Genomic DNA, 15,428 nt, shown 5'->3' with positions numbered 1-15,428 from the left:
GATTGGATGTATTTCTATATTCAGATAGTGTTGGAAGGATCGCGGTTTTTGGACTAGGCCAAGTTAATTGCTAGCTCTCTGAGAAATCAGCTCAAATGGACTTTGAACTTAAAGAAAGATTTTTATATGTCCTCATATTTGATGTACATGTTAGCCAGTACCCAAGATTTACAACATTTACCTCATGAACCCTGGACCGAAGGCATCACTGTGTACAATTATTGCCCTGTGTTGCATAAAGACAAAGCCATGGAAAATTTCAGGAAAGTACATGATATTTTCTTTGGAAAGCTATGTTTTGAAATGAAGGGTCCTCATCGTAGATTCTCTCATGAATCTCAAAAACTTGTTCAATACTATGGGAGCATATACATTCAATATCCTAAGTTTACTTATTTAAGGATAGGAGGCTTCAATGATGAACCCATGCGACTCCCCAGATATGCTTTTGATTGTCTTATCTTAGTAGAAGTGTCTCGGCAACTAGTTGCTGTCATAAACAAGTTTTCCACTGAAGAAGCCTCAGACATTATATTCTCGCTCAAATTAGGCAAGTTACCCTGTAGAAGTATGGAAGATGCCATATGTATACGTTCAAACTTAATTAACTTTTGTTTTGGCTTTTACCATTCTAGATGTGATTTTTATAGTAAGGGGATATTTCATAGCTTGTTCAGAACCAATGTAAAGTTTGTGCCTGCACGATTTTTGGGAAGATTGTACAGATGAACTGGAAGTTTGGGAAAGAGAGTCCTCCAGATTTACGATTTCCCAAATCAAGCTATATACACTGGATATGGACGAGGACATCTCAGGTGTTGAAGAAGATAAGTCAGCTCTCATTGACACTCGAGCAACTAAGTCCCTAGTTTCCAAACACATTATCATAAACCGAAATTCCGAAGAGGAAGATAATATCCTTGACAGGACAAATGTTGTCTTCAAAAGAACAAATTCCTGGCTAAAAATGAGAAAGAACAAACATGTTCCTAAATTTTCTAATGCTACCCTTAAATTTGTAGGCAGAAGGAGATCTTCAAGAGCTAGCAGTGTGAAGGGTACTGATACTTCCTCAGGACACAAAACCTGTTCCAAGAGCAAATCCGAAATGTCAATGGGCACATCTCCTCAAAGGATTGAAGTTATGAATACTCCAACCAAGAGCAATGACCCTCAAAAAGCTACCACTTCCACCGCAAATTGGTCAGTTGCTTCAGTGAATAAAAAGAAAAGCCTAGACCCTGTTTGTTTTCCGGTAGATGATATTGTGAGCAAGTACACTACCAAGATTCCAAAACCTAAGAGAACTAAGAGCACAGCCAAGATAGTGTTCGACAACATGATAGGTAAAAGTATAGCTGAAGTAGCTATATATAATCACAAGGAAGGTACTAATGAACTTGATTTGAGTAACTTTAAAGTTACCCGCACAGACTTGGGAGTGATCAATCGTGAAACTAAAGAGCATTGGGTGGAAGCATCAACTAAACAGATTGTTTTGCAATCTCAAAAGGATGGAACTAAGAAGAAAAAGTTGAAGGTAGAAATAGGTGTGATGGCTGAGTATATAAGTTCACTAAAAGGACAGAGTTCAACATCCAATGATCAATCAGGACTCACATTTGATCCCAGCACACCTGAGAATCAACAATTGAGGGATGATTTGAAAAAGGAAAAAGCTATGACCATCATTGTCTATAACTGGATTGATCAAGTGGTAAGCCTAGTTGCTAAGCTAATGAGAGATTTACATAAAATCTTCACTCTGGCCGAGGTTGTGCTTAATGAATCTTGCCTTCAAGTGATGATTTGGAAAAAAGAGGTTGAACGGTTTTCGGCCATGGTCACTCAATTAGTAGAAGATTACGGTTCAAACAAGTTCCTAGAAGAGAATCCATTACAACATGTTGATGCAGGGTTGATTCATGTGCTGCAAAAAAATATAGCTTGGAGAGTGTCAAATTATGGTTCAGCCATCTCTCGCATGCAATCTTTTGAGAAAGAGTCCAAAGCTGCCCTAGAGGGTGTGAACAAAGAGTTTCAAACAATTAGTTCAGCTCATTCTGCCCCATTCAAAGGAGGCCCTAATATTGAGACATTGATTAAGCAGTATGAATGACATTTGAACCTGATTAAAAATAGTGCAGATCTTACCACCTCTGATCTTACAAAGGTAGCCAAAGTTGAAGCAATGATAGATGTGTAATTGACAACTTCTTTAATACCTTGACATTGTCACTAAGATGAGACAAGATAAAGAAACATGGAAGAATCGGCTCCAAAGCATGAAGAGTCTGAATACAGCGGCAATGTCCGAATTCATGAGCGCATTCAGGGGATGGAAGCTGTCACGAGGACCAATCAACGCAAAGGATGACAATGATGAAGAGGAGTCACTCAAGCAGCAAGAGGATAATTAGCTTTTAAAGTTTATTGCTTTATGATTTTGAGATAAACTTTTAGAGGTTAGTTTTTGGGTCTATGTATCTGTGGATTGGTTATTCAACTACTTTCTTAAAATTGCCTGAGAATTGAGCTTTAATGAAGATTCTCGGGCATAGCTCTATTTATGGATGAAACCCAATAGTAGTAAAGGTGGGTAGTTTTTTATTAATATCAAAACTAAAGACTTTAGTCTAGTATCTTTTGTTTTTAAACTTCCTGCAAGCATTATGAATCATTAGTAACACACAAAAATGAAATGATTTTTGGATGAATGAAGGTTTCATAAACCATTCGAAGACTTAGTGCTTTGAGTTATTCTTGGTTGGTTTAATTTTGAATCAGTTTTGAATTGTGGAGCTTTTCTCTATTAAATATGGCGCAGATTCTAAATATTCAATCGATTCATTTTTGTTCTTCTTGAGTGCATGTGCTGATGGAAAAACTGTGTATTTCCAATGTTATATGTGTGGTTCATAGTATTTCATTCATTTTTATCTAATCTTTCCCCCTATCTAAGAATAGACGAGATGCCTTATTGCTTTCTAGTTAAAACTAACTCATATTAGAGAGTGTTTCTATTGAATATCTGATAAGGGAGCTGAACCTTAGTAAAATTCAGCGAAGAATTAAAGAGCAATAATTCTTCAACTGTTGGAAACTTGTGTTTGTCCTAAGAGATTGGGCATAAACAATTTTGATTGTTTATTTTATTAAAAGGACAAATCCATTTACCAACAGTGGGCTAGAAACATAATGGAAGAAGCTAAACAATATGTAGCCCCACATGGCACTTTCAGAGAAAGTAAAAGGCCTCGTAAATATGTTGGTCATCTAGCTTTAATGAGCCACATTTTTGCATCTGAACCATTTAGTGTTGAAGAAGCTTCAAATCAGCAAGTATGGAAAGATCTCATGATGAAGAGTATCAGTCAATCATGAAAAATAATGTACAGGATATAATTCCATGACCAAAAGGTAAGTCAATAGTTTCTTCTAAACGGTTGTTTAAGATTAAACGTATTGCTAATGGTAGTATAGAAAAATATAAAGCCAGATTTGTATGTAGAGGCTTCTCGCAAAAGGAAGGCAAAGACTATGAAGAAACTTTGCACCAATAGCCCATTACACTTCTATCAGAACAATCATAGCTATTGTAATAGTGGGGGGCTAGAGGGCTGGAAACTTCATCAAGTGGATGTAAAATAGCCTTTCTAAATGGAGTAATTGAAGAGGAAGTTTACATTGAGCAGCCAAAAGGTTTTGTGATCCATGATAGAGAGTCTCATGTGTATAAGCTGAAAAAGGCATTATGTGGTCTTAAGCAAGCTCTCGAGCTTGGTATGAGAGAATTGATCACTATCTTAAGTTTGGATTTTCAGAAGAATGGTGATGATCCAAATTTACAGTTCAAGATATATGATGACAAGGTGTTGATTTTTATGCTTTATGTCTAAGTTGTTGGTTCGGATTCTGGTTCGTATGCGAGTTCGACATTTGGATTCGAAATTCATCCAAAAATGTTTTGGGTTGGGTTCAGGTTCTTTTTTGGTTTGTTCGTGCAAGAGAGATTTATTCAAAATATATATATATATATATATATATATATATATATATATATATATATATATATATATATATATATATATATATTGCATGGTTCATGCAATATACTAAGTTACCAAATTCTCTCTTGGACCTAGGAATTCCTAGTTCAATTCTATCAAAAGTCCGGTCCTTGTCAGATTCTATCAGAAGTCTGCCACAACGACCGAATTTTGTTAGGAATTCTCTCATAGGAACCCTGACAGAATTTAGACAACTTTTGAGCGACTTAGGACTCCAGCATAGGAACCTGGGCAGAATTTCTAAGAATTTGGTCAAAATAATTCTTTTTTTTTTTACTTTTTCAAAAAGATTTTAATGGCAAATTAGACTTAGAATTAGACTCAAACACATGATTATGCTCAAATTACTAATCATATCTAATTTGAATTGAATGCTATTTGAGAAGAATCGGGATGAATAAAAGTGTCAGACATCTATTATGGATGTATGTAATACACCTTAATATGTGCATATAGGCTAATATGTATAGAAAACTATGGATTGAAACAAATCTAAAGAGACCTTTAATGTGGTTAAATTTGGATCCAAAGCCTGCTTTCTTGGCTTCATCCATTCTGGACTCTGATCCAAAGCTTCTTTCTTTGAACCATCAAGTACCACAGCTAATGTGTGAAGCTAACAATAAGGCACAATCACAACATTGGCCTTAAACAGGCCTAAAGCATTACTATTTGTACTTCTAATTTGCAACAGCAGAATGATGATGATTTGGTTGATGGTTTTTTATGATATTTGATCGTGATGGCTCATTATTATAGTTGACATTTTTTTACTGGAACATTGATATGGTTTATTTTGCTATGTTTCTTTACTATTAGCATAGTGGTGTATGGACATATTTACTGCTGCATATATGTACATATACATATTGCAAAACATATATTCTTGTACACACGCACGCACGCACACACCAACCTACACACGCACACACACACACACACACACTTGTGCAAACGAGCCCCAAACGAATCCAAATCCAACCCAAAAAAATTGAATGAATTTGGAACCCAAATCTCGAATCTGAATCTGTACCCAAATCCGAACCGGCAACTTAGACAATATACTATATACAGTTATACAAATACTTATTGCAAAAACGAAAAATAGTCTCTTAAGTCTTAACTATATTCCACTTCCTACAAAAATGGTTACATATTTTGTGCACCGATTAAGCAGAATTATAGGATATGACCAAAAGACATGTAAAGATGACGTATCTTATGAACTTATGAGGGACTAATGAGAAAATTCATGAGTTATTTTGAAGTCCAGAATTATGAAAAACAAATTATACACTGACAGAATATATATATATATATAAAAGAAAGGGAGCATCAAAGATGAGTGGAAACGGAATTCTCAGGTTTTGCGAAGGACTGGGCAAGTGATGTATGATTTCAATGATTGCATCGAAGTATAGGTGTGAGCATGTCGAACATCTGAATTAAAGAAATACATATATTTGAGATATTTTAAAATTGTATAAGCTTTATAACATGTCTTCAAAAAGCCATCAAGTTTGCTTCAACAATATGTACCCATAAACTTTGTAGACAATATATATGGACGACTCTTAAAAGAAATAGCAATAATCTTTATGTAAAATAAAAGTGCAGGGATCATGTTGACAGCATGAAGAACAATTTGTAGGTTTGACTTAAATGGAACAAAAATATTATTCATTGACCATCGGTTCAAAGGCTCTTGCTCACGGACTGGTGTAATATTGTTACATGTGTGATAACCATTCTTCTGTATTTGATATGTATGTGCCATAAGTTTAAAATACAATGTTTAATATAAAACTCTGTTCCTTTCACTTCTGTCAGCCCCCAAGATCCGTTTGAAGTTTGCCCAAATTGAACGAAATTCATTCCAAGTGTGCTTTGACCAGTCAGAATTTGCTGCAGACGATCAAAACGTCCTCCAAGGTCCCTTTGACCGAATTTCCAGCAAATTACATGGGGAAGTAACGATTTCGAACCGCCTTTGAACTGAATTCAAATTTGAGCGAATCAACTTTTGAATTCTGAGGTAACAGACCGAATATGGTAACTTAGCTTTACGTTGATGACTTGTTTCTTACCTGTAATGATGATCTCAATGTTAGTATACGAAAGAGCATACTTCAGAATTCGAAATGAAAAATCTTAGTTTGTTGCATTATTTTCTTGGGGTTGAGGTATGGCAAAGATCAAACGAAATTATATTAAGTAAAAGTAAATAAGCAATAGATATTTTGAAAAGATTTGGAATGCTAGAGTGTAAATCTATGATTACCCCTATGGAAGCAAAAAAAGAAAAAATTACATGAAGATGCAACTGTTTCAGCTTTAGTTGATCCTACAATGAACAGGAAGCTAATTGGTTCCTTGATGTACTTGGTTAACACAAGACCTAATATTAGTTATGTAAGTAATACATTGAGTGAGTTTATGCGTGAACCAAGGCAAATTCATCTTGTGGAAGCCAAACATATATTGAGATATGTTCATGGTATAGTAGGATATGGGTTAAGATATTCTTTAGAAGTTGAGTTGAAATTGTAGGGGTTCTCTAATTCAAATTGGACAGTGTGTGTGCATAATAGAAAGAGTATTTCAGGATGTTATTTCAGCCTAGGTTCAGCCATGGCCCAGAGTACAGCTGAAGCAGTGTATGTTGCAACATGTATGGCTGCAAAAGAAGTTGTAAGGCTTCGTAAATTACTTGCAGAGTTATTTGGACAGCCTTTGGAGCCTACTGTGATCATGTGTGATAATCAAAGTCATGTGAAGCTTGCAGTTAATCCAGTCTTTTATGACATAACAAAACATGAGGAAATTAAATACCCTTCTTTGAGGGATATGGTTCAAAGGAAAGTCATTGAGCTTTAGTACATTTCTACAAAGTAGCAAACCACGGATATTCTCACCAAGCCACTTCCGAGAGTGAAGTTCTATGACTTCCGAAATAAGCTTGGTATGGTGGCATATGGTTCTCTCATGGAGAGAGGATCTCAGCTTCAGTGATTCTATGCATGTGATTAATGAGTTCTCTTTAAGAGAAGTTCAAGGTGCAATCCCTTCTTAATGAGTTCTTTTGTGCGAGAGATGTTCGAGGTGCAATCCCTATTTAATGAGTTCTTCTCTACAAGAGAAGTGCGAGGTGAAATCCCTTGATCCACCCTCTATGAGTAGGCATGGTGGAAATGCATTCTTCTCTAGAAGAAGTTTGAGGTGTGATGGAGCCGTAATTTTTTCAAAATTCAGGGCCTCCATTTGAGTAATAATGTTGGAAATTAAGGTGATGAAGTATTATTGTATAAAGAATCTGAAATTATTTACTCATCTATACTTGAATGGTGTGTTTTTAGATGAGAGGTCAGTAGAAGTCTTTTTGAAAACAAAGTCTGAAAAATAATAATATTCTTGTGACAAGACCCTTCTAGTAGAGGCTCCCACACATGAATCACAATAGGTTCCTAGTGGGGAGTAAGATTGAATATGATTTTAAAGAACCTCAATACACTTGCCTACATGCTGGATCAGAATTCTACTCCATTCCTAGCAACTACTTCTATCTATCATTGTTGAAATTGTTGAAGACTGTGATCGGGTGTTGTAAGCATTTGTCTTTAATTTCCAATTATTTCGAAGTTGTGGTGGGTTAAACCATTTTGCAGAACATGACTCCTTTGAAATGAATGCTCAAACAACTGGTATAGTAAATGGTAAATACCATAGTTCCAAAAATCGCCTTGAAATCGCCGAAATCGCCAATTTGACGATAAGATTCATGACTCCCGATTTTTTTGGGATCGAAAATCGCTGGCGGCGATTTTTTCTTGTGAATCGCCTGAATCGCCCAAATCGGCGATTCATGGCAAAAATTGTCAGAATCGCCATAGGGTATCTCCAAAAATCGGCCACGCCAGCAAGCATAAAAAGTTGGACTTTAAAAAAAAACACATATTTTATTTGCTTTCTAATTTGTCTTTCCTCTTTGTTATAACCTTAAAGAGCCTTCTATTTGCTTAGCATGAGTAGAAGAGAGGAAGAGTGAGAGAGAAGAAGAGAAAAGAAAATCCATAGGTTTCCAACCAGCAAGATAGAAGAGCACCAAAGAGATCAGAAGTCTATCTGGGGAGGCCATAAATTGCATTGGGAGCATTAAGGAGTCAATATCAACACTCCTCAACTCATTTGCAAGAGGTAAGTGCTGGTTTTTTTTTTGCATGTTAGTGTATTATGCATTTTTTGTTAAATTTTTTTAGTGTTCATTTGCAAATCTTTAATGTTTTTTATTTCTACTAAATTGCAAACTGGGGTTTGTTGTTTTGTAGTTTTTGCTTATTAGTTGCAATCTTTGATATTTTACATGAATTTTTTTATTCCAACAACCCTTTGCTTTCATTTTCCAATTTCCACAATGGGTAAAAAAGATGAATGCTAGAAATATAATGAAGAGTTTCCTGGGAGAACCAAATATCAAACAAAATGTATATTTTGCAAAGAAAAATAAATTCGGGAGGTATCTATAGATTGAAATACCACATTGCTGGCATACATGGCCATGATGTCACAGTTTGCACTCATCAAACTGCTGAGGCAAAACACACTTGTTTAGTGGCATTAGAAAAAATTGAACAAGACAAGTTGAATAGGAAAATGAAACTGGAAGGGTTAAGAGGTATTGGCTCCTGTGCTCCCACATCCGCAACCGAATCTACATTTGCATCTGCATCTGCATCAGCTTCCGCATCCGTAGGTTGTGTTGGAGAGGGTTCTTCCAGGCCTCCTTTTCATACTAGTGCTAGTGCTCATGCGAGTGTTAGTGGTAGTTGGTCTTATATTGAGGCAGAGTCCAACACCAACCTATTGCGGCCTAGAGTGCGGAAAAACAGAATCGATAGTTACTTTGTGCCCCGCACTACTCTTGGCTCCCAACCCACGCTTGACGGCATGGGTTTGAACAAGGAGATTCATGATGCTGCCTGAAAAGAGATTTGCAAATTCTGGTACTTTTGCAACATTCCATTTATCGCAGCCAGGTAATTGATTCTTTTTTCTTGGTTATCTTTAAAGTTAAAGTTAAAAGTAAATGTAAAACTTTAATTATATCTACTTGTTTTATGATTTGAGTTTTTTAAAAATCTAAATTTCTAATCAATATCATTATCTATTTGTGATAGGGCTCCTTATTGGCAGAACATGATAGATGCAGTTGCCATTTGTGGTCCGGGGTTTAAAGCCCCAACTGAGGCTGAGTTGAGTGGATACCTCGTGGATGAAATGGTTGAGGATATGAGGCATGAGCTTGAGGACAACCGAAAGGAGTGGATCGAAAAGGGTTGCACCATCATGACTGATGGTTGGACAGATAGGAGGAGAAGAACACTCCTCAATTTTTTTATATCCTGTGGAGGTGATTGATCATTCTACTTTCCTACATACATAATTTTGAATCGTGATTGACTATTTCAAATTTTGATTTGTTGATTGCTAATAGTAATTATAATTCGTTGTTTTGTTACTTGTAGGATATACCATGTTCCTCAAACCCATTGATGCTTTTGCTCATGTAAAAAATACCACATACTTATGTGAGGTTATTGAGGAAGTTATAGCAGAGGTGGGGGAACAACATGTGGTGCAAGTGGTGACGAATAATGCAGCAAGTTATGTTGCTGCAGGTAAACTTTTAACTTTTCAAGTTTTGAAAATAAATTTATTTGAATTTTGAACTTTTTCTAATTCTAACTTAGAATTTCTAAGTTTCCTAAGTTCTAACATGTTTGAAAATTGAATTTCTAATTAACTTAAAATTGTTGTAGGTAAACTTTTGATGGAGAGGCACCCCACCATATTTTGGTTCCCTTGTGCGGCACACTACATTGACCTCATGTTGGAGGAAATTGGCAAACTTGAGTGGGTCAAGTCATGTGTGGAAAGGGCAAAAAACATATGCAAGTTTATTTATAATCATTCATTTGTCCTTAGCACAATGAGGAAGTACATAGGAGACAAAGAGTTAGCTCGTCCAGGGATCACAAAGTTTGCCTCGAATTTCATCACCTTGCAATCCTTGTTGACATCAAGGGATGATTTGAGGAGCATATTTGTTGGGCGGGAGTGGATTTCATCTTCCTATGCTATGACCACTGCAAGGATAGATGTGGTGGATTGCATATTTGATGATGATGGTTTTTGGAAACCTGCTAGAGAAATCTTTAAAGTAAATTTATTGCAATTTAACATTTAATATTTTACAGTTTACTATGCTAGTTGTTTAAAACTTTAATGATTTAGTTTTACCTTAAGTTATATTATTGAATTATTCTATATTTAAGTTTTGACTCAAATTTTTATTTTACTTTATATGTAGGCCATTGAGCCCCTTGTATCTCTCCTACGAACTGCTGATGGGGAGAAGCCCTCTATGGGCTACATATATGAGGGCATGGATAGGGCCAAGGAGGCCATTAGAGCCCAGTATGCAGGAGTGCAGGAGAAGTATGCCCCTATTTGGGACATCATTGATAGGAGATGGCAAAATCAGCTCCACAGACCCATCCATGCAACAGCTTACTTTTTGAATCCGGCATTTCGTTTGCGTCCTGACTTCAAGGCGGATGAGGAGGTTCTCACCGGATTATATACAATGGTCCAGAGGTTGAGTACTGATGAGGATAGCAGTGCTGCAATTATTGAGCTTGTTAAGTTCAATAATAAAGAAGGGCCACTTTTCTCTAGTAGGATGGCCATAGATGCTCGAGAAACAATACAGCAAGGTAAAAATTAAATAATATATTCAATATTCATGAATCTAGATTTTAAACTTAAAGTTGATTATGTAATTTAAGAGTTAACTTGTAATTTGTAATTTGTAAATGAGACTAATTGTTTTTATTTTCCCTTATTTCAGATAGATGGTGGCAAATGTTTGGGGCCACAACTCCAAAACTTCAAAAAATTGCCATCCGTATTCTGAGTCAGCCAAGCAGCACTTCTGAATGCAAGCGCAATTGGTCCATGTTCGAGTACATCCACTCAAAGAGGAGAAACAGGTTGACAGTGCAGAGGTTGAATGATCTTGTCTTTGTTCATTACAACCTCCGTCTTAGGATCAGACAGATTTTGGGCACTGACTCCTCTCTGATCATTCTGGAGGAGATTGATCCAGAATCAGAGTGGCTCACAGAGGTTGTGTGATGGGGACACAACCCAAGAACAGAATGGACACAACAGAAAAAAGAAAAATTATATTAACTGAGAAAATAAGCTAGTACAACAGTATAGAGAAAATAAACTTCAAAACATGCCCTAAGGGCTTACAATAGCATAAATGTGGAGATAATTTCTCCTTTCAGTACCCCCTCTCAAACTCCACTCCGAACTGCCTTTTACAATGCCATAAATCTTCTTAAATAGACCCCAGAGGGTGAAGGACTAGGAGTACATTCTAGAAAGTGCTAGTAGGCATCCACCGACCGAATAGAAGGTTCCAGAAGCTGTGTTAGAAGTCGGTGCAAATCTAGAAGAATCCAGAAACGGTAACTGAACTTCCGGGAGGCATAACTTTTGAACCGTAGCTCCGAATGACGAACCGTTTACATTTTCGAAAAGCTCTCGAAGCGCTCTATAGCCCTATGGACCAGCTTCGCTCGTCTCCCATTTTTCGGCCCTTTTCGAGGTCATTTAATGCCCCTAACTTGACTTTGAAGCATTCTTAGGTCTCCAAAACCTGAAAAACTGCAATAACTTTCAAAACGTAGGGCCTTTTGACCTGATTCTTTTTCTAGAATGCTCTAAATTACAATTACATTCATCTAGCCAATTCACACCTTCTACTTCACCAAAATGATGGCCCAATTACATGCTCCTATTTTTTCGGGATTTTCTAGCACACTAATAGTGGGACGGTGAGAGTTGGAACCTTTATTTGACCCAAATGGGTATCCAAAAATGAAAACACATGAAATAGAAACTAAGTCTAAGTATTTTTTTTTTGGGTGACACAGGATTGCCCTTATACCTCTGGATGCTCCTACATCAAACACCCAGGGTAGATTGAAAAGTGACCCTGTCACTTTATGAATGGTAGAGGAAATCCCAAATGGGAAACCTCAGCTACTGAAATCCAAGTTGAGTCCTCGATCGGTTGTCCTTTCCATTTGACCAAATACTCTTCATACTGCCTGTTTCTGGTACTCCTACCCACACAATGATCTAGAATGTCTCCTATCTCCTCCTCCTTAGCAACAGGAATTGGACATGGTTCTAACACCAGCTCCTCATCTGCACCATCATCATGATACTCTGTTAAATCTACAATGTTGAAAATGGGAGAAATGTGAATACCATCTGGCAGCTCCACCTCATATGCATTTCCTGAGTCATGTTTCTTCAAAACTTTGCAGGGGCCAAATTTCTTCTTTTTCAGCTTGTTGTAAGTACCGGCTGGAAATCTTTCTTTTTGTAAGTGCACAATGACTAGATCCCCTACTTGGAATTCCTTATGTCTTCTCCTTTGATCAGCCCTAGCTTTATACTCTTGATTCATCTTGGTAATGTGTGCTTGAACCTCCTCATGTAGACACTTGATATGTTCAGAAATTTTTTCCGCTTCAGCACTTGTCCTCTCCCCTTGCTCTATCTTCCTCAATTCTGGTGCAATCCTTGGGCTATTCCCATATACAATTTGGAATGGTGATTTTCCAGTACTCCTATTTATAGAGTTATTGTAAGCAAACTCTGCTTGTGGTAGAATCAAATCCCATCCCTTGGGCTTATCCCCAACTAAACATCTCAGCAAATTGCCCAGACTTCTGTTTACCACTTCTGTTTGGCCGTCAGTTTGTGGGTGATGCGTGGAACTGAATTTCAAGTCTGTTCTCAACTTTTTCCACAATGTCCTCCAGAAATACCCAACAAATTTAGTATCTCTTTCAGAAACTATACTCCTTGGAAGACCATGTAGTCTTACCACCTCTTTGAAAAACAAGTCTGCAATATGGACAGCATCACGAGTTTTGTGGCATGGAATGAAATGTGCCATTTTGGAGAACCTATCAACCACCACGAATACTGAGTCATTACCCCTTTGTGTCCTTGGCAATTCAAGAACAAAATTCATACTTATGTCCTCCCATGGCCTTGATGGAACAGGCAATGGCTGATATAGGCCAGTATTTTGACTAAACCCCTTGGCAACTTGACAAACCTGGCAACTTTGTACAAACTTCTTCACATCCTGTGAAATTTGAGGCCAAAAATAATGTTCTCTAAGAATGGCAATGGTCTTATCTCGACCAAAATGTCCTGCCATCCCTCCACTGTGTTTCTCCTTAATCAGATTTTCCCTCATGAAACTCCTTGGAATGCACAATTGACTACCCTTGAACAACATGCCATCCTGAATCAAATAGTCTAACCACTTGGTTCTATCTACAGCAACAGGTTCTTTACAAGCTTTCCATGCTTCAGCAAAATCAGGATCCTCGGGGTACAAATTCTTGAGTTCATCAAACCCAATTACTTCAACCTACATTACTGTAAGCAACAACTGCCTCCTACTTAGTGCATCTGCAACCCTGTTAGATTTTCCACTTCTATGCTTCAACACAAATGTATAACTCTGTAAGAACTCTACCCACTTCATATGCCTCTGATTCAATTTACCTTGGCTATTTAGGTACTGTAATGCCTGATGATCAGTATACAAAACAAATTCCTTTGGCAATAAATAATGCCTCCATTTCTTTAAAGCCTGAACTATTGCATAGAACTCTTGATCATAAACAGAATACTTCTTCTTTGCATCATTCAATTTTTCACTAAAATATGCAATAGGCTTACCTTCTTGGCTTAATACAGCCCCAATAGCGCTACCACTGGCATCACAATCCACCTGAAAAACCTTTCTAAAATCTAGAAGTGCCAACACAGGTTGTTCTGTTACCTTCTTCTTCAGCAATTCAAAACTTCTCGCAGTCGCTGCAGTCCATTTGAACTCTTTTCTATCCCCTCTTATTGTATCAGTTAGGGGTGCACATATGCCACTGAAATTCTTAATAAACTTCTTGTAAAAACTAACCAGACCATGAAATGATCTTACCTCAGTAGCAAACCTTGGAGTAGGCCATTCCAAGATGGCTTTTACCTTCTCTGGATCCATTTTGAGACCTTCAGGTGATATAACAAACCCCAAATAGACTAACTCCCTTTTTGCAAAGATACACTTCTTCAGATTAATTAACAGTTTCTCTTCCCTTAGTCTTTCAAAGACACTACGAATATGCAGTAAATGTTCTTCCAAAGTCTTGCTGAAAATTAAAATATCATCCAAATAAACAATAACAAATTTTCCCAAGAACTTCTTAAGTACCTCATTCATGAGCCGCATGAAGGTGCTTGGGGCGTTCGTCAATCCAAAGGGCATGACTAACCACTCATAAAGGCCCTCCTTGGTCTTGAAGGTTAATTTCCACTCATCTCCTTCTCAAATCCATATCTGATGATAGCCACTCTTGAGATCTATCTTTTTGAAGTACTGAGCTCCACTCAAGCAGTCCATAAGATCATCCATCCTTGGCAAAGGAAACCGGTACTTGATGGTTATCCTATTTATAGCTCGAGAATCTGTACACATCCTCCACTCTCCATCCTTCTTTGGTGCGAGTACTGCAGGTACTGCACATGGACTCGAGCTCTCTCAAATCAAGCCCTTCCTCAACAGCTCCTGAACCTGTCTATTTAGCTCCTCTGTTTCAGTAGGAGTCATCCTGTGAGCAGCCTTGTTAGGCGAACTAGCTCCTGGAATCAGATATATCTGATGACTAATTTGCCTTACTGGTGGCAATCCATCTGGGACATTATCAGAGATAATATCTCCAAACTCCCCTAGTAAATCTGAAACTTCAAGTGGCATTTCACTACTACCTTCTTTATCTTTCCTAAGAATCAAAGCATAGCACATATGCTGATGTTTCATGCCATCTAAAAACTTCCTTTCATCAACAAGACAAATCCTAGCACTGCTACATACCTTTTCACCTTCCTTTTTCATGGGCTTCAATTTGTGGCGAACTCCATCCTTTGTCAGAGAGTATGTGTTTGCATGCCCATCATGTACTGCATGTCTATCAAACTGCCATGGTCTACCCAACAATATATGGCAAACATTCATCGAAATAACATCACAGAGAACTTCATCATGGTAACTCCCAATTTTGAATTTTACTAAACATTGTTCACTTACCAGGACCTTATGATCATCTTTTACCCAAGCAATCCGATAGGGCTAGGGATGTTTCTACCTCTTGAGCTTCAGCTTAGAGACCATCTCTTCTGATACCAAGTTATCAGTGCTACCAC

At 37.4% G+C, this 15,428-nt stretch overlaps 1 protein-coding gene across 2 annotated transcripts in view; it reads right to left on the bottom strand.

The window, feature by feature from the left end:
- Positions 1–15,428, bottom strand: part of LOC149556917 (tail-anchored protein insertion receptor WRB-like protein) — a 142,022-nt gene that overhangs the window by 15,895 nt on the left and 110,699 nt on the right. The window contains exon 6 of one of the 2 annotated variants that reach the window (XM_089831546.1): positions 5,645–6,157. The exons of the other annotated variant lie outside the window; for it this stretch is intronic. Coding sequence (XP_089687672.1) covers positions 6,087–6,157 — 71 coding nt within the window. The 3' untranslated portion in view covers positions 5,645–6,086. Of the gene's footprint in view, positions 1–5,644; positions 6,158–15,428 lie in introns of those variants that run through there. 2 annotated transcript variants of the gene reach the window in all.

Source organism: Cupressus sempervirens, chromosome 5 (assembly GCF_028749045.1).
Source record: "Cupressus sempervirens isolate cs-2001-9-10 chromosome 5, ASM2874904v1, whole genome shotgun sequence".
Classification (NCBI taxonomy): domain Eukaryota; kingdom Viridiplantae; phylum Streptophyta; class Pinopsida; order Cupressales; family Cupressaceae; genus Cupressus; species Cupressus sempervirens.
The sequence above is the reverse complement of the archived record's forward strand: the minus strand, read 5'-3'. Positions and strand labels throughout refer to the sequence as shown.